Here is a 23,077-nt window from a genome sequence, read left to right on the forward strand (position 1 = left end):
TGGATTTCAAGATACATAACATATAAGCTTTGTCCAAAAAAAAAAATATATATATATATAAACAAAATTAACAAAGTAGTTTCCAAAATGATGCTGTAAGATTTGGAATCAATTTAACCAAATAACAAGATACCAAGACTTAAGTCAACACCATTCAACACAAGGAAGTGCTGCTTCCTCTTTAATGAGAAATGAATCTTTCTTCGAAGAAAGAATTATTATTTATTGTTATTATGTTTTCCTCCTCTTTGAGTACAGTTAAATAATATGATAAGAGTAATACTAAAGATATCTTTTTCCCAAGTAATTATAAACTACCTCAGGGGCAAACCAAACAAACCATCACATAACACACCTCAGCCATAAGACATCAACTAACAATTTCCAGAGGGAAAAAAAAAGTATTAAATAAATGTTATTTAGAGAATAAATAACATAAATGTTATTTAGAGACCTAAGACTTTGTTTATCTGTACAGTGAAAATCTTTTAAAATGCTGAGACCTCTATCACTCACAATGAATTACTTTCTAATGAATCACAATCTCTCTGAAAACAAAGGAAGTAAAAATATTATCTAGTGAAAATGTCTCTACTTTTACCATATTCCACATCATTCTTCCAATGTCATTTTTGTTGGCTAAAGCAAAAGATATTTTTTAGATACATCAAGGGTAAAATATGGTGCAAACATTGTAATGTGTTTATTCAATCTTTTAAAACAAGAAAGGTAGATACTGTTTTGAATGAGATCACTGCTTCATGTAGTTCTTACACAGAAGCAGGAGGCTATGTACAATCTCCTAATGCATTTTGAATGTCTTCCCTAGTCTCTCATTTTTTAAGCTTCATGTTTTAAGCCTCTTACATTGGAGCCAACATACACTACCAAGCCTGTATAAAGGTTATAACATTTCTCTGATATTGGAAACAGTAGATCCAGCATATCACACATACACATGATGGCCTGCATTGCTATGTGCACATAGCTACTGAAAGAGAGTAACATCCATGGCAGTCAGGTGTACAATAACTGACCTGTAATACATCATAGAGATGTCTTAAAATTGGAATCCAAGAACTACCTGGACCAGCAGATTTGGATTTGCCTTTTTTTCATACACACTATCATATGATAAAGAAACTGCGACATGGTCAAGTGGTTAAGTGGATTAAACATTATTTTTTCTCTGAGGCCGGGCTGAAACGAGCTGTTAGGTCAGTTCCCTAATAGACAGTTTATATCATAAAACCAACACAGATAACTGAACCCTTCTATAAAAGGCAACATAAGCACTTCCCACTCTCAGCAAAACCAAGGTGGACTTGGAAATGAAAAATATGCTTCCTTTTAGCAAAAAGGTGGTCTCTCTAGGTCATGTCAAGGCCATTCTGAAGCTGTTTGGTAAGAGTTCTTACGATGGCTGCATAACAACTTGCAGTGTGAAAACATAAATAAAAGCCTCAATTATCAGTACAGGCATCCTTCAGCCTTCGCAAAATGCAAATACTCTGTCCTCTGTCTAAAACATTACTAGTAGCTAGGCGTGTGTTGCCCTGACAGACATCACTCAATGTATATATGATTATTTACAAAGGCTACCAATAATGAGTTTGATTTTTAGAGAAATTAGAAGTGAAAAAGTGATAGAAAAGTGAAAGTAACTATCCATTAAAAGTTACTATTTATCTGATGGAATCCCAAGACGATTATTGTCAAGCAGCCTCTACCAATTTTAGCTGTGTTACTGTGCTCATGCAACTTCTGTTTTATGTACCAGTGAGCATCAGGAAGCTCAGGAATCCTTTCACATACAACATCCTTAGTTGATATGTTTGTATCAAAAAGCCAAAAGAAATGGTTTTTTTTCTTAAGATAGTTACTGTGAATTACTGCAACTTCAGTTTTGAAAGTGGAGAATTAATTGTGCTCAGAAAATTGTTTAGGATCTATTTAAAATCAGGGGGAAAAAAAACAAAAACAAACCACAAAAAACAGAACAGCATAAAAAAGCATACTCAAAAGAAAAAACCCATCACACAAAAAACAGACCCACTTAGAGACATCAGAATATAGTAGGATAAAATAAATTCAAGCAAATTGCCATTTATTTAGATTAGAATTTAGAGTAAACAAAGATAAATTTAACTTAGGTAAGGTACTGCCAAGTGAATTAATTACTCAGACCTAAAGATGAAATTAAAATGCCTCAGCTCTCATATTGAAATTCACAATCTTCCTGTTAAGTAAAAAAATGCATAATTGTACAAATACTACCTGCTGCATAGAAACATCATCTCACGTTTTGTAAAATGTAATATCCTGAGTAAATACAGTTGCAATTGCCAAGAGTGTGCAAATACATTTGGAATGATGGACTCGGTGTTCCTCTTTTCAAATCCACGTCTACATATCAATGACAGTATAAAAGAAACATTTTGACATAGTTATTCTAGGCTGCTTCACCACCATGTAGAGGAAAGCGAGAGGAAATGAAAAGATATAATGTCAAAAGGAACCTGCTAGCCCATGCCAAAAGATAAAAAAAAATCCCAACAGATTTTCCCAAGCCCTGAGGACAAGCGATTATATATTTTATGCAGCTATGTTCTACAAAATTCAGCTATAGAAAAACTAAAAATAGTGCATTAAATAATACCATGGAAAATAATCAAAAACTTCTGTAGGTTACTGACCATGAAGTCTAAAAATGTTATTCTGCCGACACCAATGAAAAGGCTGGCAATCAGCATTCAGCAAGACCATAGTTTTACTCCAAGTTCAGATCACAACGCAAACCACAGGTGTATTTGTAAGGTCAGAATTCAGACTTTCATAGATAAATCACGAGCAATGATTTAGTGAACCAGATCTCACAGACCAACCATGAAAGCCATGCAGAACATAAATGCATATCCAATCAAGCTATGTCTAAATTTAGATTTCTATAGGACCATCTTCAAAGCTATTTCTATTCACAGAACTCACTAGATTATTGATTTTTTTCTTAACTGCATAACTTAAATGCATTTTAAAACGACAGATAAAAAAAGTAAAGGAAAAAAAAAAAAGAAAGAAGGTACTGTCCTGTGGTATGAACAGGACTGTGAACATGAAAAATAACCAGTGTGAATAGTACTGGTCTACATTTATCCTCTCGGTTTTTTGGGTGAGAAGTTAGGATGGTTGATGGCATGGATTGTATTACTTCAACCTACTTCGGTATCTGATATTTTTGAAGAATGTACAGGCACGTAGATCAGTTCTGACAGAATGAGTTTTTACATATTCTATCTCTGCTCAAAGCTCTCATATCTTCTATTTTCTCTTCCACTTTTCCACCTGTTGTTGAAATTGAACAGCATGTGCAGGAAACGCACGTGATGAAAAGGAGCCCATAAAATTAATGAATGGTACTTTTGTGAAGTCCAAGTTCAACAAATGTGAAGAGCTGGCTCAATTAGTGGCTTGGGCAGAAAAAAAATCCCTCTGATTCCTTATATACAAGCAGAAGGAAAAGTGCCAAGGCCACTGCAGAAATATGGCCAGTGCACCTGATTTCAACAGTTCAGATTTTATGATGGAAAGACAAGGTGTGTAAAGCACCTGATCAGCTGTGCGGATGCAAGAGTCTGAGGTACAGAGGCAATGGATTTCTTTGGTTAGGCTCTGCTTCAGAACAATTGCCTCACAAGCCATTTCACTTGTCTTTGAACTGTTAATCAGGACTTGGTAAATTGGATGATCACATTTACAACTCGCTTTTTAAGGCCTTGATAAAATAGAAAATTATGCTTGTCTTCACATCTCTAAAATTCAACAAAAGTTTAAGACAATGTCAGAATCTTTGCTTATTTTTTTGTTTTGTTTTGTTTTTAAATGAGTCAGCCATCTTCCATTTTTGAATGGAAGACACACTCTCCATCAATCAAAGAATGATGTACTAACAGGAGGAGACCTGCTATAAAATGGTCATCGCATTCCCTGAGGAAATATTCCCTGAGAAAATAGTGATTCATAATGGAGTTGGATTAATTTTTCAAAAGATGAATTTAATGTTTGTGCAATTAAACATCCAACTGAGCATAGGAATATTTAAATTTAATTTCCTAAGGGAAAAACAAGTGTTCAGTACCACTGAAGTTAACAAGACAACATATACAGTGAAATAGCTAACAATTTATTGCTTAATTCAGCAGTGGAACTTTGGTGTCAGTCCAGAATAGAAAGAGAATAGGGACGGGGAATACAAATGTGTATACAATACAGCAATGACTACGGAAAACATTATGGAAAAATACTGTCACATCAGAAGTGCAAAGTAATCAATGCCTACTTTTGCTTATTTATCTTATATGTCCCCTCATTAACTCTGCTAATAGCACACTTCTCCTTCCAACCAAACAAACACAGGGTTTTGTAATTGAAAAGGAATTGAGTAATAACTGAAAGTCCTTTTACTGATGAAACCAAAATGTTAATTAGTAGAGAATATTGACAAGCTGTGCTACAATTATGCTTCCTCCCAGACATCAATTGTTTTTCTCCTAACCCATCCCTTCCATATTCATCTTACTGCTTACAAGCCTGAATTATTTTTCCCTATTTTTACTGTATAGAGTTGGAATTCTTTCTCTACTTGTATTTACTGCAGTGCACTTGACTAAAGGGATAGGAGAGCAAATTTTTGTCAACTATTTTATATTCATCTGGAGGGATACAGATTGAATTTATAACTGTACTGACATTGTTTCACGTTTAGATGGCCTGGGTCACAGTACATCATCCTTCAAACGCTGGAATAAGTACAAGGTAAATTGACATGCTTGGTTTAAATTATTCTAAGAACAGCTTTCTACAAACTGAACAATAGAGCTCAGTGTGATTTGGTTCCCATCAGCAGCACAAAACCACTCTTTTGTGGGTTTTTTTTAATCATCAACAACAGATTTCAAGTCAATACTATCTCAATTTTCTTTCCCATGGTACCTCACATAGAGACTTAAATGTATCAGAATTGGCACTTCCACTTTTTTTAAGCTCTTTTTCAAAATATGCTTGTAAATAAAAAATTAAAATATTACTTCAGGTTAAAATACTGAGTGATAAATCTCTGCAGTTATTTCTCCTTTTCTTAACTCAAGTACGTGTACTCTGTGGACTGGGGACGTATATTTTTCAGTCACTCAAGCACAACAGATTTATGACCTCAAGGCAGGGTGTCTCCAGGTTTCTCTAATTAGCTGTTATAGTTTGTTCTGTCTGTTCAATAGAACAAGGAAGAATTGTCATCAAAGTAAGTGGAATATGACTGAGAAGTACATCTATCAATCTTTTAAATTTGATATGCTTTCAGATGAAGGAAGACCCAGGGTCTTCAGAGCTAACCAAATTTCTCAGTAATCACTAAGTAGCAAAACAGCTTGTTCATTATCATTCCACACATCATGAAATCAGGAAGAGGTAAATAGGTGACTAGCGTTCAAAACAAGATTGACAATCATATGAAAACAATTACATAAATGTTTTTTTCATACAATTGTCCAGCAACTATTTTGATGTTTTTTGTTTATCTGCCTTTTCTGTTTATCAGAGGTGGAAAAAAAAATTGCAATGAAGTCCTCTTCTGACTTGACTGTATCTCACAGATGAAAAGAGTTTTGAGAAGTGGAAGATTAAGAACATGAGTGAATTAAACTTTACTAAATTTTGGGGGGAAGAAAGGGGTCAAGAACACTAATGAAAGCTGAAGACTTGCAAGAAGGGATCTTCTACAAACTCAAGGCAAAAAAAGACTACAGAAGAGGGACCACGAGGCAATCAGAGATTCCGCAAAGTCAAAGTAAGAACTAGCCTATTTTGTAGGAATACAACTTGGCCAAACCACAAACTCTGCATCAACAAATATGACCATTATCAAACAATCTGAAATCATATTTGACTATCCAAAGAGGAACTCCCATGATTTTGGCAATTGGGATAAGATTTTGAAAAGGTAATAAATAACAGAGATCCTGAGAAACCAGATGATAGTAATATGAGCGTTACTTCACTTGGGCAGGATTTAAGCAATTGTAAAGAAAGGAATAGGATTTGTAGAAATCTGTGACCAGGCTCAGTTGAAACACCAACACAGTTCTGGGGCAAAAAATCCCAAACATCAGTTTTAAACTAATAGAAGGGAGTTCAAACAATAGAAGGTCTACACAAAACAATACGAAAAAAGACTGGAAGAAACAGGTTTTTTCAGTCTAATGAAAAGAAAACTGAGAAGCGTGATATACAAGGTTATTGCAGAAGAAAAGGAGTCTATCATATTCTCACCACACAGGAAAAAAATAAACAGGTTTTACATCCAATCTTGAGTGGTGCAGTCCAGGAGATCATTACTGAGGAAAACTACAAACTTTTTACCCTGGAAATACTTAAGAAAGAAGACAAAGAATTACCAGAAATCATAGTAGATTTAGCCTAAATGGACTATGTGATCTCTTTCAATCCACTTCTGCAGGTCTAGTTTTACATGCCTCTATAACTTTTATTCGTACTACATACACATATGGCTCAAATTTTCAAGAAGGGTTTCTCAAGAGGATATATCTTTATAAATCTCACAGTACTCCTAGGGGAAGTGAGTATGTAAACACTAAGTGCCCTGGAAAAAAAAAAAAAGAAGAACATTCCACAAAACAAAGAAAACCCACTGCTCTTAATGAAATGCATATGAGGTGTTTAGAATCTTTGGAAAACTTTTAATCTATATATTTTATATACATACACACATAGATACAGGTGCGTAGACAGAAGGAGCAGGAAAGGGAAGTAGAGACAGTCTGAGTTGAAAGGAGATTTAAAATGTGATCTTCACAGTTGCATATACTAGCCATAAAACATGACAGATGGAAAGAATCCAAAGTTAAGAGAAAGAAGATACCAGCAACCTAGCAATGTAGAAAGTAGAAATTTGCCATGACTTTTCAAACTAAACTGACTTTTTAAATGCAGTTTTTAAATAGAGGTCCTTTTGTAAGTGACTTTTATTCTGTTTTCCATTTACTAAATCTTTGCTCATAAGTGGCTTCCAAGAATCCCCGCACAAAGATGCAAACATCCACATTTCTAAACTTGATGACATTTAAAATCAGTTATGTGAATATTTATGAAGGCTATAAATATTTAAAATAAATACAGATATTTACACATTAGCACAACATTTTTATTTAATGGATGCATTAAAAACGTTTATGTGCACACATTGTAAAGACTTAAGTATTTGGCCTCCAGGGCTATTGTTACTCTATTGGAAGTTAATTTAAGATAAAAATTATGTTTTTTTCTTGAATCCCCCCAAACTCAAAGATTAAATCACAATTAAGACTCATATCATCCTTCAAAACATGAATCTAGTTATGGTATTTCCAGCATTTAAATATTGATACTACTGCATATTTTTATCATGAAAAAGAAAAAAGCAGCACATCTTCTGGCTTCTTTTATGTGCTCACAGTCATGACATATACTCAGAGAAGCTTTAGGGCAGAGTGCTGTGTGCTGGTGGGGTGGTTTAATCAGTCTTTTTGTCAGTACACATTTTGTACTACTGGAAGAGGATGTTTCTTTCTACAAACATAGCAGGCAATCTCAAGCTGGTCTTTCCAGGAAAGGCAATTTATACCACAACTGTTATTTGCTTCATCACTAGTTAAAAAAAAAAAAAAAATCTTTCCCCACAATTATGTATCCTTCTTATTCAAGGACATAGTGAGCGTGTTCTAACCTACAGTATGTAACTAGCTACTGAAGTTCATCAACAACGTGAGTTCCACCAAAAATAATTACTGTTCGACTGTAGCAGATTTTCCTTCAGGCAGAATACTAGAAGGCAGTCACTTTCAATTTGAAGGCAAGAGAAAACAAGTATTTTCTATGGAAGATGGTTCCAGAAGTTGTGCTTCATCTCCAATTTAATTTTCTCTATTTTCAGCTTTCTCCTTCAGAAAGATATTCTTGTTCCAAGTCCAAGTCCAACCCCTCTTTACTCTGAAATTATCTGGCTCTTAAAAAAAGTTCCAGTTTGTAGCCACAAAACCGCTTTAAGCAGTAATCATAGAAGTTTGAAAACTACATTCCTGTCTGTGACTCTGCCTTCTTCCTACCATAACTTTATCCAGTCCTTGAACCATTTCTGTAACTATTTCATCCCACTTTTAAGCTAACATTGTGTAATTTCAATATGAAGAAAAGGAATAAGCGAGACTAAAATAAATAATATTAAATCATAAAACATGAGAGTAGGAAGAACATAAGAAAAACAGTCTAGATAGCAGTAAAAGACAGAAAGGCAAAAAATGTACCCATGCAGTAGAAAATGCAAAACTGAAAAATGAAGACAAGATTAAAAACTTATGGAGCTGAAACCTCTTCAGGCATCTTGGTATAAGTTCTATAAAAACAAGGCCCAAATCCTGATTAAGATATTGTATGATATACCGTAATAATAATGAGAAATTAAAGAACATTAAAATGTGAAAAATGCAAGTTAAATACAGAAAATGGAAAGAACTTCAGCTATATATATATATAGTGACAGCTCTGTTATGACCTAGTGTTGTGTTTTAATGTGATGTAAAACCAAGCACGTGGACAACAGAGATAAGGAAAATATAGGCAAAGGAAAGCAGCTGCTAAAACAGACTCAGTAAATACAGAAGCAAACATTAGGGGGAAAAGGTAGACAAGAAATGCACTCAGTGGTGAGATACTGCGCCCGTTAACACTAGCTGTTTAATGCAATCTTTCTCTTTTAGTTCAAATACCTCCTGCAAAAGACAATTTCTCTCCTCCCACATATTTTCCACATACTTTTAAAAGATTATGGTCATTTCACAGCCAAAGAGACAATTTATACCCTAAAAAAGACAGTTTACAACCTCAGGAAGAAGAAATAAGAAATAAAAGCAAAATTTCTACCTGTGTGAGCAGAACACATGTTTGAGGGATTGCTGTATTTCCCCCTCACAACTTTGGGAACTGTTATTAAAAGTGACATCAAATATACATAGGTGACCTGCCTCTTTAGTTCAGACCAGCAATGTTTTTAAAGTCAGTCTCCTGATCATCACCACTGATCACACTTTGGTTCACATTACTCAACACTCTGAATATGCAAAAATGGGTACTTTTGGAAAACAAGCTCTCAGCTTCTAATTAGCACGTACTCCTTCGGACCAAACAGCAGCAGGTCCAGGATCAGCTGCCTTGCTCTGCTTCCTCAGCTGCACGACTTGGTAATTTAGACATAGTAAGTACATACAGGAACAGAATTAAATTGGTAAAAGGTCTATTTCATAGACACTGTAGACAACACTATTACAGTAAGCTTTACATCTTTATCAAATTCCTACTTTATGAGCCCCAACTGCTATTTCATTATTTTTGTCAGTTGGCATTGAAATACAGTATAAGATCTATTGGCGGAAATGATGCACAACAGCCAAGTTCCAACAATGATAACTGACCTTTCACAAACTTAATTAGATTGCAGCTAAATAATTTAGACAAACAACTACAGCTACTCAGTTGAAAATGGCATTTTTATTAAGACAAATATTATTCCTATAGAAAAAAATACTAAGTGCTTATTTTCTAAACCTGTGTTGTGGTCCCGATCGTGCTTTCTTGTGGCTGACAGAGCAGATCCTGATTCTGTTAATTATAAGATCTGGAGTTACTGTTGTTTTATAATTGCTTCTGTGAATTGGGAATGAATTGTTTAATTATTTATTGGGCTAGTGTGTTTTCTGAAAGGGAAAACAGCGTTCTGTTTATAAAATACTTGCAATAGAAGGCAGTTACTTGATATTCAGGGTTTAAATGTGTTTTATATGTGGAGTTCATTATATCTAATGTACAAATGGACTATTGAGCTCCATTTCTGTGCTCTCTGCCTGGGCTGGACTTGCAGGAAAATGAGTAAACACATATACATGCACTTTTCTCCCTGCAGAGCTGCAGCCAAAGAGCAAGGAAGGAAGAAGTGGAAAAAAAACAACGACGCTCATTCTGAGCCTGTGGTAACCCATCCACAGGCTGGTAAACCCTGATGACTTTACAGGAGTGCCTGTAAAATTCACAGAAGTAAGGATAAATGCCTGTGTGTCTCAAGTTTTGTTTGCCTACACATTTTGCACCATGAAAATTAATCCTGTTCTCCACCTCAGTCTCTCTCCCTCTGAGGTGGTAAGAATGGGAGGAAAAATTAAGAAGGCAATGGTATGTTACCCACAGAACGCTATATCACGTAACAATGATGTCAAGTTACACATAAATTTCTCAAACAAATCCATAAACAATGTGATAGTTCTCCCATGGCACGTGCTATTGCTCACAACCTCACAATCTCAGTGCTTGCAGCAGCACATCTGTAGCAAGGCCAAAAAGCACTGAAGTTTAGACCCAGCCCCCTGGGATTGGAAAGCTGAGGGTCAGGTGAACACAGAAAGTGCTCTGCTTCTTCTACCAGAACACTCAACCTAGAGCCAGCAGGTTAAGTGCTACATACACTAATGTAGAAACAAGATTTCAGCCATCTTACACATGCAGTTTTAGCGGAGATTCAACAACTCCTGTTTCTTTTTGCTCCCTTTCTCTCCCCCCCTCCCCTTCCATGCTTTATTATTTCGTTTAAGGATTTCCTTATTTGCCAAAAAGCTTATAGTAAACCCAGGCAAAATACAGCGTAATAGTGGGGGACTATAAGATATGCAGTAAAATAAATAACTATAACATGTAAGAGGCACAGTAGGTCAAAGGGGCTACCTACAGTGCAGAATCCAATCCAATGATCTACTTACTGTGATAGAATGGGAAAGCACTCATTTTGTTATTTTGAAACTCAAATAATAATTCAACTTAAATATAGAAAGCATAAAACTAACCTTATAAAGTAAAGGTGATTGTCCTAGCTTCATAAGTGCAATTTTTTTGGTCACATTTGTAGTGGTTTGAACCTGGATCAAGTCTTCTGTGGTTCCATACTGTATATCAACAAGTTCTGCCTGAAAGAGAAGACAGCATTCAGGACATACTGACAACTATGCATCAGTGGAGGGTGCTCATTCCACAGAAACTGTTATCTGTGTAATTACAAGCAGCTGGCAGTTCTGCCTAACCCCATTTCTAATCACTGAAATAGAAAGACCTGTAAGAGCAAAGAGCTTGAGAATTAAATCTAACAAATACATTTTTATCTTCACAGTTTTCAAATGATTCCTCAGTAGTGATAAAAAAAAATCAGAATTTTATTTTTTTGCCAATGATTACAATAAATGCTGCTGGTTCTGATGAGAATTTCCCCTTATTAGTAAAAAGGAACACAATTAGAACTATGTAAGTAATAATAACTAACCTCTACTAACTCTCTTTAAAGGAACCAGAGTCTTGTAAAGAATTTCAAGAAAGAGTGAATGATTAAGCAGGTCATACAACAACACCTCAGTTTACGCATTGTGGTAATAGACAGTTTTGTTATGGGGTCTTGTATGCTCCTCAAGTAACCTCGCTTAAGCGTTGAAGTATTTACTTATAAGTTATTGATCATTAACATAAAACGTTCACAACAGATTACACCATTCTGATGCTTAAACTTTTCTATTAATATTTTGATATTATTTTTCACATTCAACTAATACACCTTTTTTTAATTTACAGAATGATCTTCAGCACTTCAGTTAGGACACTGCAAGAGTATGTCAAGCAATGACTGTAACGAATTCAACATCCAAGATGCATTTCTAAAGATTAAGTACACGTATATGTATATAAACATAAATAGAGCACATATATAAATATATCCACATACACAAACAAAATTAAGAGTGACCAGCTGCATTTTTCTCACACATTTATAGCAATTAACTCTGTCAAAGACCAAATCTGAAGATAATTAATCTTGCACGCTGTTTTCAGGAAGATTTCAGGATTTTAAAGAAAATCATAGTACCTCTAAATCCTTCACACAGTTTTCACATGAAATGCAACCACATGAAAAAACAAAAATATTACAAAAAGCCTTTAAAAATTAAAATGAGACGAGCAGTACGAGATGGAAAAGTTTCTCTTTCAGTTCAGCCTCAGAAACTATGGACTCATTGCCAAAGTCAACTGTTCTGATTTTGGACATCTTCACACAAGCTGTTTAAATCTTTCCAACAGTTATTCTGGCAGCGTAGGATGTGTGAAAATTCACTAGATTCCAAAACACAGGTATTTTAAGAAAGTGCCTGCTCTTATACAATTCTATCTGAACATTATGAGTTCATGCTTTAACATGTGAATTGAATTCATCAATTTTTTTTCCAAGGTTTATGTATCCTTCAGTACACTTCTGTAACAGGTAAACATCAGATTCTACATCAAATATTGAAATGTATGAACAAAAATCTTGCAATTCATACAGATATTTTTTAACATGTGTGGGTTTCTACTATATAAAGAATATGTAGATTATTTAATAAAAAAATTCAAATTGTGACTATAGGCTGAAATCCAATAGAAGCTTTCCTATGCTATCACTGTATTGAAAAACATGACAAAATAAGGTGAATTAAGTTTTGGCACTATTGCAAGCTATGATATATTTTACCTAATTTAAAGCTCCCGTCTGAAAAGATCTCATAATTAATGCAGTTATACACAGTTCATCTCAAAAGAAGAAAGGGAATTAATCAGACTGCTTCCTTGAAGTTCTCGCAATTTTTGCCTCCTTTTGTAGATTTCAGCTTTATTTTAATTTCTACCTACAGAAGTCAATAGGAACACTGAAGTGAAATAATTATTAGTCTCAAAAGTCTCACAGCTTCAGAGATTTTCTGTGAGTTGATTTCTGGGGGGACCTCTAATCCCTTTGGATGCAATACTTTTCCCACTTACCCCCAAGCAAACTGAAAACCAGAGCTTTCATCACTCATATGAGAAACTACACTGACTTTTCCTGAGGCAAAATCAATACACAGAGATATGACATAATGAAGCATCAAACCACTTGCCTCAACAGTATGCCTATGTGAAAATGAGATGCCTGCCCATATTCACATGCCTCTTCACATTATTTTTGCTGGCTACTCCTCCAGGGTGCTAGTACCATTCTGTAAACAAGAATACTACATGTTTGCACAACTATGAATGTATTTAGCAACTGCCCTTGGATGTCCTTTGTTAATTTATGGATGCAAACCACATTTTCAAGCACTGCTTGCTGGTCCTTTCCAAGCACCATATGCACTCAAGATCAGAGTAAAATTTTCTAAGATTCCTACTTCCTTTCTTGTACACCTGAAGGCAACATAAAAATTATAATAAATAACCATTCAGCAGTAATCAATAACATCTTATCAATAAAATACATCAATAATAGCTCAGAGTAGACAGTTTTGCTTTTACTGTAAGTTTTGTGGCTTAACCAACCGTATCCTTTATTTCTAGCATGAAAGATTAAAAGTATAATTTTAAAATAATGTTAGAGAAACCTATTATAATCCAAGAAGTGCTATCCTCTTAATCTGCTGAAAAATAGCTATTTACATTGCATGAAGTTCTGCTTTACCCAAACCAGTCTCAACTCAAAAAAAAAAAAAAAGAATAAATATTAGGTTTTTTTTCCTATTTTTTAGAGATGCTTACAATAGGAAATCACATTTTACAGATTCCAGATTTATAAAGTAGAATACCCCACCCGCAATAACCACTGCTTGATATGTTGCTTTCCTTTGGTAAGATAATTTTATTCATAAAACAAAAGAGAACTCTTCCTTTTATCAGATGCTGAAAAAGAGCACTTGTATACTTGATTTAGATATGGAAGAGTAAATCCTCTTACCAGAAAACTAGAAAACAACTAAACAATGAGCTGTTTTATCCATTTGAATTGGGTACTTACTCTTCAAATTGTTTCACGCTATGCTGTTTGAAAGATATGACTATTTAGGAACAAACTGTAATGTGCAATATGGAGTTCAGAAGTATTCCCCCATGCATGAAATGAAGTAAGGGTTGGTAATAAAACAAACATTTTTAGAAAAAGTAATTATTTTATGTTAGACTTATTATTAGTTTCCAAGTCCCAAGATGATGCTCAATGAGTTGTAAACATTCCATCCTAAAAAAATTATGATAAAAATACCATAAAACCTACATTGTCAACCATTTTTAAAATGCCACAATCAGGGCAGCCAGGGGTCTTCTCCCAATCTCTTCTACTTCTCTCCAAAATTAAATTATTTTAAAATCAAAATTTAGCTTTTTCAGGAGTATAATACCAACTAGGAGAAAACAATTACATCCCTTAGCCCTAGAGTTTGATAGTTTGATCTTGCAGAGGAAACTGCAGACACACTTCAGGTGCTCTTTCTTTCCCTCACCATGTCTACAGGAACAAAGCTCCATTCCAGGCAGGGATGTTCCTACAAGTTGTTTGTATCATTTTTAGAGAGATACTGGAGTTTAACTTGCTGGCTTGCTTGCTCTTTATAGTTTATAGCAGGTTTTTTTTTTTTTATCCTGCTATCTCCCATGGAGACTGAATTAAGACCGAAGCCTTTTTATAGCCTACAGAAAAGAATCTCTTCTGTGTTTTATGGTTACAGAGCTCCACATAAATCTGAGTTGGCATAGTCTGTCCCCTGTTGATAATGCTTATCCAGTAGACCCCTCCCCCTCTGTATCTATTCTGAACGTTATTTTTCCTTCTTTTCATCCATTTTTACTTTTTCTCCCCTCTGCTCATGATCACGTTCTTCCATTTTCTGTTAAACAGAAGGCAAACCTAATATGTGACTAATTCATGATATTCAGTGTGATAGCCAACATGGCAAGTTTACTTATATCATCTTTTCTAATAAGGTTCAAATGCTCTATTTTTTAGGTATTCTGGAGTAAAGCATTTTTTTAGTCATACTAAATTGGTACTTATTTTAAAATCTCGAAGAGCATTACTTTGGTTATAAAACACTGAAGGACACAACATCATTTGAGGCTTAAAAACCGACCAGAAATTTCATTATTTTAAGGTTTCATTAAGTGGTGCTGAATGATTATCATCTCACTGAGCTCACTAGTGACAAAATTTAAAACTCTAGTGATTATTTCTTATTTGTGAAATTAAAGCTGCATTGATCATATTATCCTGAGAAGAAACAGTAATCTGTATTTGCCAACCTGCTTGTTTGAGCTTATTTATGGATAGCTGTTCATGTAAATACATATTTACAAATCATACAGACTGAGGGAAGACTAACAAAACCAAGCAGAATTATTTGGCTACAACATTACATTAAAACTAAACTAAACTAAAATAAACTAATAAATAAAAACTACAGCATTCTTTCCCATACTGGTTATATAACTTAAAACCTAGGGAAGATGCTTGAACCTTTGAGAAGTTGCCTAAAAGCTTCATCTACACACAGCTACTGCAGGTTGTGGCACAAGCTGCCAGCTAGACAGCTATGGCAGGGACGGTCAGCTCCTAGTAGAGCAGGGGGGGAGTACCCCAAAGGCACTGATCTCTCCTCACTCTGCTTGTTCATGGGCTCTCTGTGAAAAAGAGTGAAATGAGTTTACACCTACACTCCTCAAGAAAGAAAATCATCTCCTGTCTAAAATGACATGTCATAAAGACAGTGTCAAGAGAATGCAAACGCTATCAAAGACAGAATGTGTGTGACAACTGATGCAAAGTATTACATGGACATACTTTTGAATCTTTTAAACTACAATTGAAATATCTCATTTTATAGCTAAGTTTTATATTTTAATTTTTTAGAAGCTAGTGTTTCAGTTTTGTTAAATTCTTTCACCTACAGAGCTAGTCTGGCTGTGTCAAAAATAAATATCTAGAAAATAACCTTACAATATGCAGGCTTCCAATTTTTTTGCCATTTTAAAATTGCACAAGTTTCAAAGGATAAGAAGTCTGTTTTGTCAATCAACTCTCATGCTACTGTATGCATAATATACTGAAATACATACACTGGCTCTAATACTATCCATGCTTGCTATACACACAGAAAATATATGTTGTTGTTACTGTACTTTAAAGCAGAGGATAAAGTGGACATCTACTTCAAAAATGCAGATAAGAACGGTTGTACACAAGAGGTTATCCATTTCATCTTGAACTTTCAGAAGCATCAGTGAGAACTCAATTTTCCAGAGTATAATAAACACTCTTATCCATAGTACTTGTAGCCATCACTTGGCTGAACGTCACACACTTTAACATGATCAGAGAGATGGCAAACCATATAGTGCTGTAAACACATTTGGGAGTTTAACCAGCATTTTGCCAGATCTGGAGAACTAAACGTGTAATTGTGAAAAGGAAAATGACACCTTTTGAATCTGGTGTGAACTCTGGCATCTGAAAGCATTAGACAAATGTATAGGTCTCCAAACTTTCTCTTTAGTAGAACGGCTGAAAAATACACTCTAGAATTACACACACATTCGGATGGAAGAAAGGGGCTCCAATGAGAACAGTGAGTGATTTTGAATTCAAGTGGACAAAATGACTCACCAAAACAAAAATAAAAAGAGCAACATGTGATAATAGCATAGCTCTGCGACTGAAGCAGTAGCTACTTCAATTTTTCAATTTCATAACACTCTAGAAATCAAACCTTGCAAGAAACATGTCAGCTCATAGCTCATGTATCACATATTTAAAATAGTATCAGGAATAAAACTCAATTCTTCATTATTCCAGGCTTTCAGATTTTGTTTTTAAAAATGCACTCAACTGTCAATTGGTCACGAATTGTGACCCCCTGCTGTCACTATTCACTTTTTAGTAAAATAGATTTTTTTTTTTAATACTTTATTTTTATGAACAACAGACAGAATTAAGCAGAAACTCAGGACAGGGCTCTGTCAGGTACTCTCACTACAGTGCAATGAGTAGCTTGCCTTTGCATAGGTTAGGACACTGAAATTTGAGTTGTGCCAGATTTCACACAGATATTTTCAGAGCTCTTGCCCACTTGTTGGCAGGAACACCATTGAGAATTTATGAACTTGCTCCCTATGCTCTCAGCAGGGACAGAAAATCCTGTAAAAGAAAGGAAATCTCATGCAAAGGACTAGAATTGCTCCATTTTAGAAGATAACAGTGAATTGTTCACTCTGTACAGCAGTGTTTTGATAAATCTCAAAGGAAATATGTTCCCATTACATTAAATACATGGGAAAGACTTCAGGGAAACTGGAACCCAGACAACTTGATGGGAGGAAGGAGTAATCTGACCTCTGATTACAGGAATACTGCAAAAGCTTCACCATCACTGTAGCCCTGTTGGAGCTCCAGAGCTGAACAGAGCTTCCACAGCCTCAAGTCCAGGTCAGCCTCCTCTACAGCAGTAGAGAGTTGCTCAGTATTACTGTAGTAGTACTTTACAGTATACTTCTCAATAAAAGCAGTTAGAGACATTATTAGAGAACTACTAGATGCCACAGAAATCTGCACTCAGCTCTTTTTCTTGCCCTGGCATGATCTTTCCTGCACAAGATGTCAAATAACCAACAGAAAGAAACTAAAACACAAGAGGTCAGTATGCACTGTCAAAAAGACTGTTTCAACCACAAATTTTCCTACTAAGTTAACATGAAGCCCATTTTCTGAATTTCAATAATCACAAGAAATTAAATTCAACAAGCAAGATAAATAACGCACAATTGTTATATTCACTAATTGCAATTAATTCACTAATTATTCACTAGTTGTAACATCTACTAAAGAGATTCCATCAGTACTACTTAACTTCTCTTTACAAAAAGATTATCTTTGCTGTCTGTACAGAAAAATGAAAAACTTTAAGTTTACTTTAGGCAGAAAAAGTCTAAGTGCCTTAAGACAACAATAACAATAAGGGCATCAGGAATATAGCTGAACTCAAATGGGCAGCCTTGGTCCATCAGATCTGTGTGGAAAAAATATCTCATTCTAGATCACAGAATTGTAGGGGTTGGAAGGGACCTATAGAGATCAATGAGTCCAACCTCCCTGCCATAGCAGCTCCCTAGACCACCAGGTTGCACAGGTATGTCTACTTTGCATTATATTACATGACATTAATATTTTCTTTTAGTCTTAAGATAGAGTTTTATAGACACAAAAATGCATGCCATTTTTTTTGAAAACAAAATTTAGTTAGAAGAATGATGTATAAATTTATTTGCCAATAATGTTATTTCTAGCTTTTCATGCTACTTCAGCCTACAAAATACTCCCCTAGTAAAGACTGTGCCTGGCAAGCTGTGGCCCAACATTGAAGGAACATCTCTCCCCAGTAACAAGGCAGCAGGAGCTTTCTTGCATATTTAAGAAGCTTTGCTCTCTGACAGTTGAAGCTGTTGCCAGACCAATTCTATCCTTATTCACCTCTGTCTACCCCTTGAAGACACCAGTGTGAAGCAGTGAATCTTGTAAGCAGACAAGACTAACTCTATAAGGTAACATAATTCAGAGGAAGGAAGATAAATTCCTTGAAGCGTCTTCTTTCTCAAATGCACCTACTCTTGGGCCAGCCACAAGCTGGTGATCGATCATTCACTTTCTCTTCAAACCACAGAGCGCAGGAACATAAGAAATAATTATGAGGATAGAACAGATATTTCTCATGATTAATTCACATTAAGGCTGCCCTAATGAATGAGATAAACACAGTAACTAATATTCATTACATGAGATGTTAGGCATTAGATTTATTTGAACTTAGAATAGACTGCATATTGAACAGAAAAAAAACAGTAGGAATTCCCAATGCTAGAAAAAGGGAAACAATGCATTTTCATCTTTGTTCGCAATCTTTTTTTAATTTTTTTTCCTTCTTAAATGAGGGATACCTCTCTTCTGGGATTGAGACTTGAACTGCTGGGTGCAGTTATAACTGCTGTATTTCCAATCAGCTCAAAAGTAAAATTCCGAGTGAAAGATTTTTCTCAAGACATTTTAGTCCACAGTTCACATACACACCCAATATATTCCTACAAGTGCATCCACACACCAAACTTAGACACGTCTATGGTTAGTAATAGGGTCATCGTTCAGTCCCTATGCTTTCTTTGAACCAGTTGTACCACAGCAGACACTATATTCTGAGGAATTTTTTTTTTCATCCTGCTCTGAAAGGTTTTCAAAACACATTTGCTCCAAAGGGTTTTATTTAAGATAGGCCTTCTTAGCTTTTTGGCCTTTCTTACTATTAAGGTTCTATGTCCAAGTTTATATCATTCCTGAAAGCACTCTCTGAGGACGCCCATTCCTTGCTCTCTTACACCAATTTTTTTCAAATAAACTTCTCACAAAATGAGCAAAAATCTGTCCTTACCAAATAATTCTTATCATGATAGTTTTATCCCCACCTAGTTTAGATTGCATTTAAAACTTGCATTATCTTTCACATACCACTCTTTTCATTTGGTCGTCTTAGAAAATTGTACTTGGACTTATCACATCTTATGAGAGAAAAAAGAAATCTGGAGACATGATTTTGATTCTCAATGCTACTGCATTTGGAAATATTCCAAAAAGATCTTGACAAAGATAAAAAAAAAAGTCCTGTAGAAAAGCATTGAATGAGTTAATTTAGTTACATTAAAGGAAATATATTTGTAAGTCTGTCAAAACGTCCAATTGCAACCATGAAAGTTACACTGTAGATACAGGTAACCCATAAGAAGCTGTTTTTCTTGGAATTTCTCCTCCATTGCAAACTTGAACAGAAAAAAAAAATCAATTAATGTAAAATGCATTCCAATCAAGGTTTATTCTTCGTAGTTTGTATTTCCTAAAAAGATACAAAAGAAAGTAAAAAAGAACTGATAAATTAGTTCCCCCTTGAGCTTAATGTGTCTTGTGATTCTACAGAAATATTTCCATTTGATTTGGGCTACCTTTGCATTTCTGTTTGCACCAAATACCATTAGCAAGAAGTGAGCACAAAGGACAAGACACTGTGCAGATATCAACCCAGACATCAACTGAACTGGATAGGAAATAGCCTGCCTGGTCTAAACCATAGAATGAAATAATGAAAGTGAAAAATATTTATCTGAGTTATACATTTATAGAAATATGTCCATGCATATTCTCTCACAGTGCATACCAACAGAAAAAAAAAAAAAGAAGTAAACTCTGAATAAAAATGTTGCAATTCCTGTTAATTTCAACAGGAATTTTACTTACACTGAAAGCTGAATAAAGCACCAAATCTATTTCCAACATCTTCACTGTTTTCACCCTTTAGTTTTTACCCATAGAAAGGGAATATATGTAATGTTTATGGTTCAGTGTTGCTCCAATTTTTACAGAGGTCTTATTGTAAAATGCCTTTGGCTGACTGTGTGCGATGGCTTGGAAGTACTCAGTGATCTGTTATGTCTACAGATATCAAGATGCCTCCTCACCTTTTGCTCTTTTGCATTGAAACAAATCTCCATATATTCTTGACACCATTGTTAAAATGACATTACTAATATTTTATTACTAAAATATGATTATGATATTCACTAACAACAATAAAGCAGTAAAAGGTTGCAGTAATCACACACCTCTTCATAGTTCTGACCCTCGGTGATATAAAAATCATGCAGCAGTTTAACTGGGCCCTCGTGCATGATGAACCACTATTATTTTAGGGAACTGTACAACTTTATTTATGAATGATTATATGATATATGCCAGAAAACTGACAGGATGCTCTGCAGGAAATCTTTTCAATGATCCTTTTTGTAGTTCTTGACTGGAATTTTAAAGTACACAACCTTCACATTGCATTTCACAGTTTTCTATATATAATTATAACAGAATGGTAGCTATGCTGTAGTTAAGGCTAACTGTTTTTTTCTATTTAAAGGTCAAGTTACTCCAAAATCCATATTCTTAGTGAGATTGTCTTGAAAACTTGCTGTGCCTACTTAGGATGCAGAGCAGCAATCTAAATTATGATTATTTGTGGAAGTGGTTTCTGAGAAACTCTTCTATAAATAAAGGATAAATAAAGTTTCTCCAAAATATCTAAATGTTAACAAAACTGCATGATTTTTCTCATTTGTCTCTGTGTTACTCAACCTATAGCCCCAGCCATCTGCAAACTGATTGCAGTTGGTAGGATTCATTTTAGCTAGTACATATCTCTTCAGAGAAGAAATTTTAGAAAATGTTAACAAAGCTAATAATGAACTAAATTGGCATGCCTAAAGGAATTAGATGTACAGATGTATGAAGCTTCCCCCTAGCTTGATATTGTGCACCAGTGTACCATCAAAAATGACTGAGAGACTTAGGGTGAGATGCCGTGATTATTTCATCTGAATTGCATGCAGTCTCTGCCTTTGGAATTCAAGATGTGCAAAGTGAACGTGCTGCTGAGGACTCATAGGGAAATTTGGCCTGAGGATAAAAAATACCCTGGGAATATTTAAAAGATATTCTAAACACAATCGTTAAGTCAGAAATACTGTTAAGGAAGCTACCACTGATCAGCTAGAGGGAAGACAAAAGATAAGGGTGCACTAATGTTTCCATCACAGAGAGTAATCAAATCAAATGAAAGCAAACTTTTGGGTCAAAGAATTCCTGATGTACTATCCCTCACAAGGAACTCAAAACTTTTTTTTTGTACAGAGATAGAAATATAGATAATTTAAATTCTACAAGGAAATAGAAGAGTGCTACTAATGACTTAGAGAAGGGGATTGTAGGATGCACAGTGCAGAGACTGCAATAAATGGGTTAGATTAGGGGAATGAGCAGCAAAGGAGAGGAAGGCTGCCACCTTTCTGCACAGAGAAAAGGGATTGACTGGGAGAGAAGGCATCTCAGCCCAGGCATGGCAAAATGGGGTGTCAGCTGCACTCCTCCTTGGGCAAGACCTGACAGGAATGTACACACTTCCTCTTCCTGCCTTGCAAGGTCTGAAGAACGGCAAGATCACTACTAACTGAGCTTAACAGATGGATTTGAACTTCTCATATTATTTCAGGTTGCATTAATCTCATGGTGGGTTCTCATTTAGCTGAGAAAATGTCACTGAAACAAATGAACCAGAGCAATCCAAAATACTATCAACAGATGTGGAGAATCTCTTCTGCATATTGTGGTTACAGAGGCAAACAGTCAGCATCCTCACTTTTCTGCTCCTTGCAGCCCCTCCAAAATTAATCAAAGATACTGCTGGTTGAGTTGGGAATGAAACTGCCTAACATCAGCAGACATTCGGAAGAGAGAAATGGGTCATCAGTCAGAGAACGTGGGATGGCAGGGAAGGGAGAAGAGGCAGAGGAGTGCAAGCAGCCAGGGAATGTGGATGGGAGTGAGGCTGACATGCAAATAGGATACAGGTGAACACTGGCAGAGCTGCCTTAGAGATGGGAATGGATCACTTCTACCCACAACTTCTCAGAGCCCTCTCCCACTTGGAATGCCCATTTCAAGGACTCTCCACACATCACAGCAAAGGACCTAACAGGGAGTTGATACACTCCAACAGGGAGTAGAGCAGATGAACATCACATTCTACCTGAGGCCCACTGAACACTCACACCATCCTCTGGAGATAACTGCTGCAGGTTGGTTATGGGGTGCACCCACTCTAACACATCCTACAGATTTAGCACCAAAAGGAGCACACGTCCCTGCAGCTCTCCAGGCACCTCTCCTCAGAGTGCAGCAGCAGCTCCCTGCTCATCCCAGCTCCCCGGGGACAGCCCAGTCACAGCTCTCAGGCAATCCTATGACGTGAGGGAACGGTTGGGATTCACCACAGCACACTCATCAGAGGATGGTTAGATACTGTCTGACAACACATTTTGCTTCAGTGCATAAATTCAACGTGATGTGACTTCCCATTTATACACACTGTTGGCCAAAGAGGCTTTTCCATTTTCATTAAGCAGATAAAAGGTTTAATCTCTATAAATGTGGCTGATATTAAAGTTCTAATAAAAACATATTTACATACTTTTTTTTTTTTAGACTGACCCAGTCTATGGTATATTATTTACATAATCTCCGCAATATCTT

The 23,077-nt window shown here is 35.6% G+C and overlaps 1 protein-coding gene across 1 annotated transcript in view; it reads right to left on the reverse strand.

Moving 5' to 3' along the window:
- The window catches only part of NAALADL2 (N-acetylated alpha-linked acidic dipeptidase like 2), a 264,780-nt gene that overhangs the window by 113,874 nt on the left and 127,829 nt on the right, over nucleotides 1-23,077 (reverse strand). The window contains exon 4 of the mRNA XM_065748482.1: nucleotides 10,938-11,057. Within this exon, the coding sequence (XP_065604554.1) occupies nucleotides 10,938-11,057 (120 nt within the window). The remainder of the gene's footprint in view (nucleotides 1-10,937; nucleotides 11,058-23,077) is intronic.

Source organism: Cyrtonyx montezumae, unplaced genomic scaffold (assembly GCF_038088225.1).
Source record: "Cyrtonyx montezumae isolate F1298 unplaced genomic scaffold, pur_monq_1.0 scaffold_5, whole genome shotgun sequence".
NCBI classification, from domain to species: domain Eukaryota; kingdom Metazoa; phylum Chordata; class Aves; order Galliformes; family Odontophoridae; genus Cyrtonyx; species Cyrtonyx montezumae.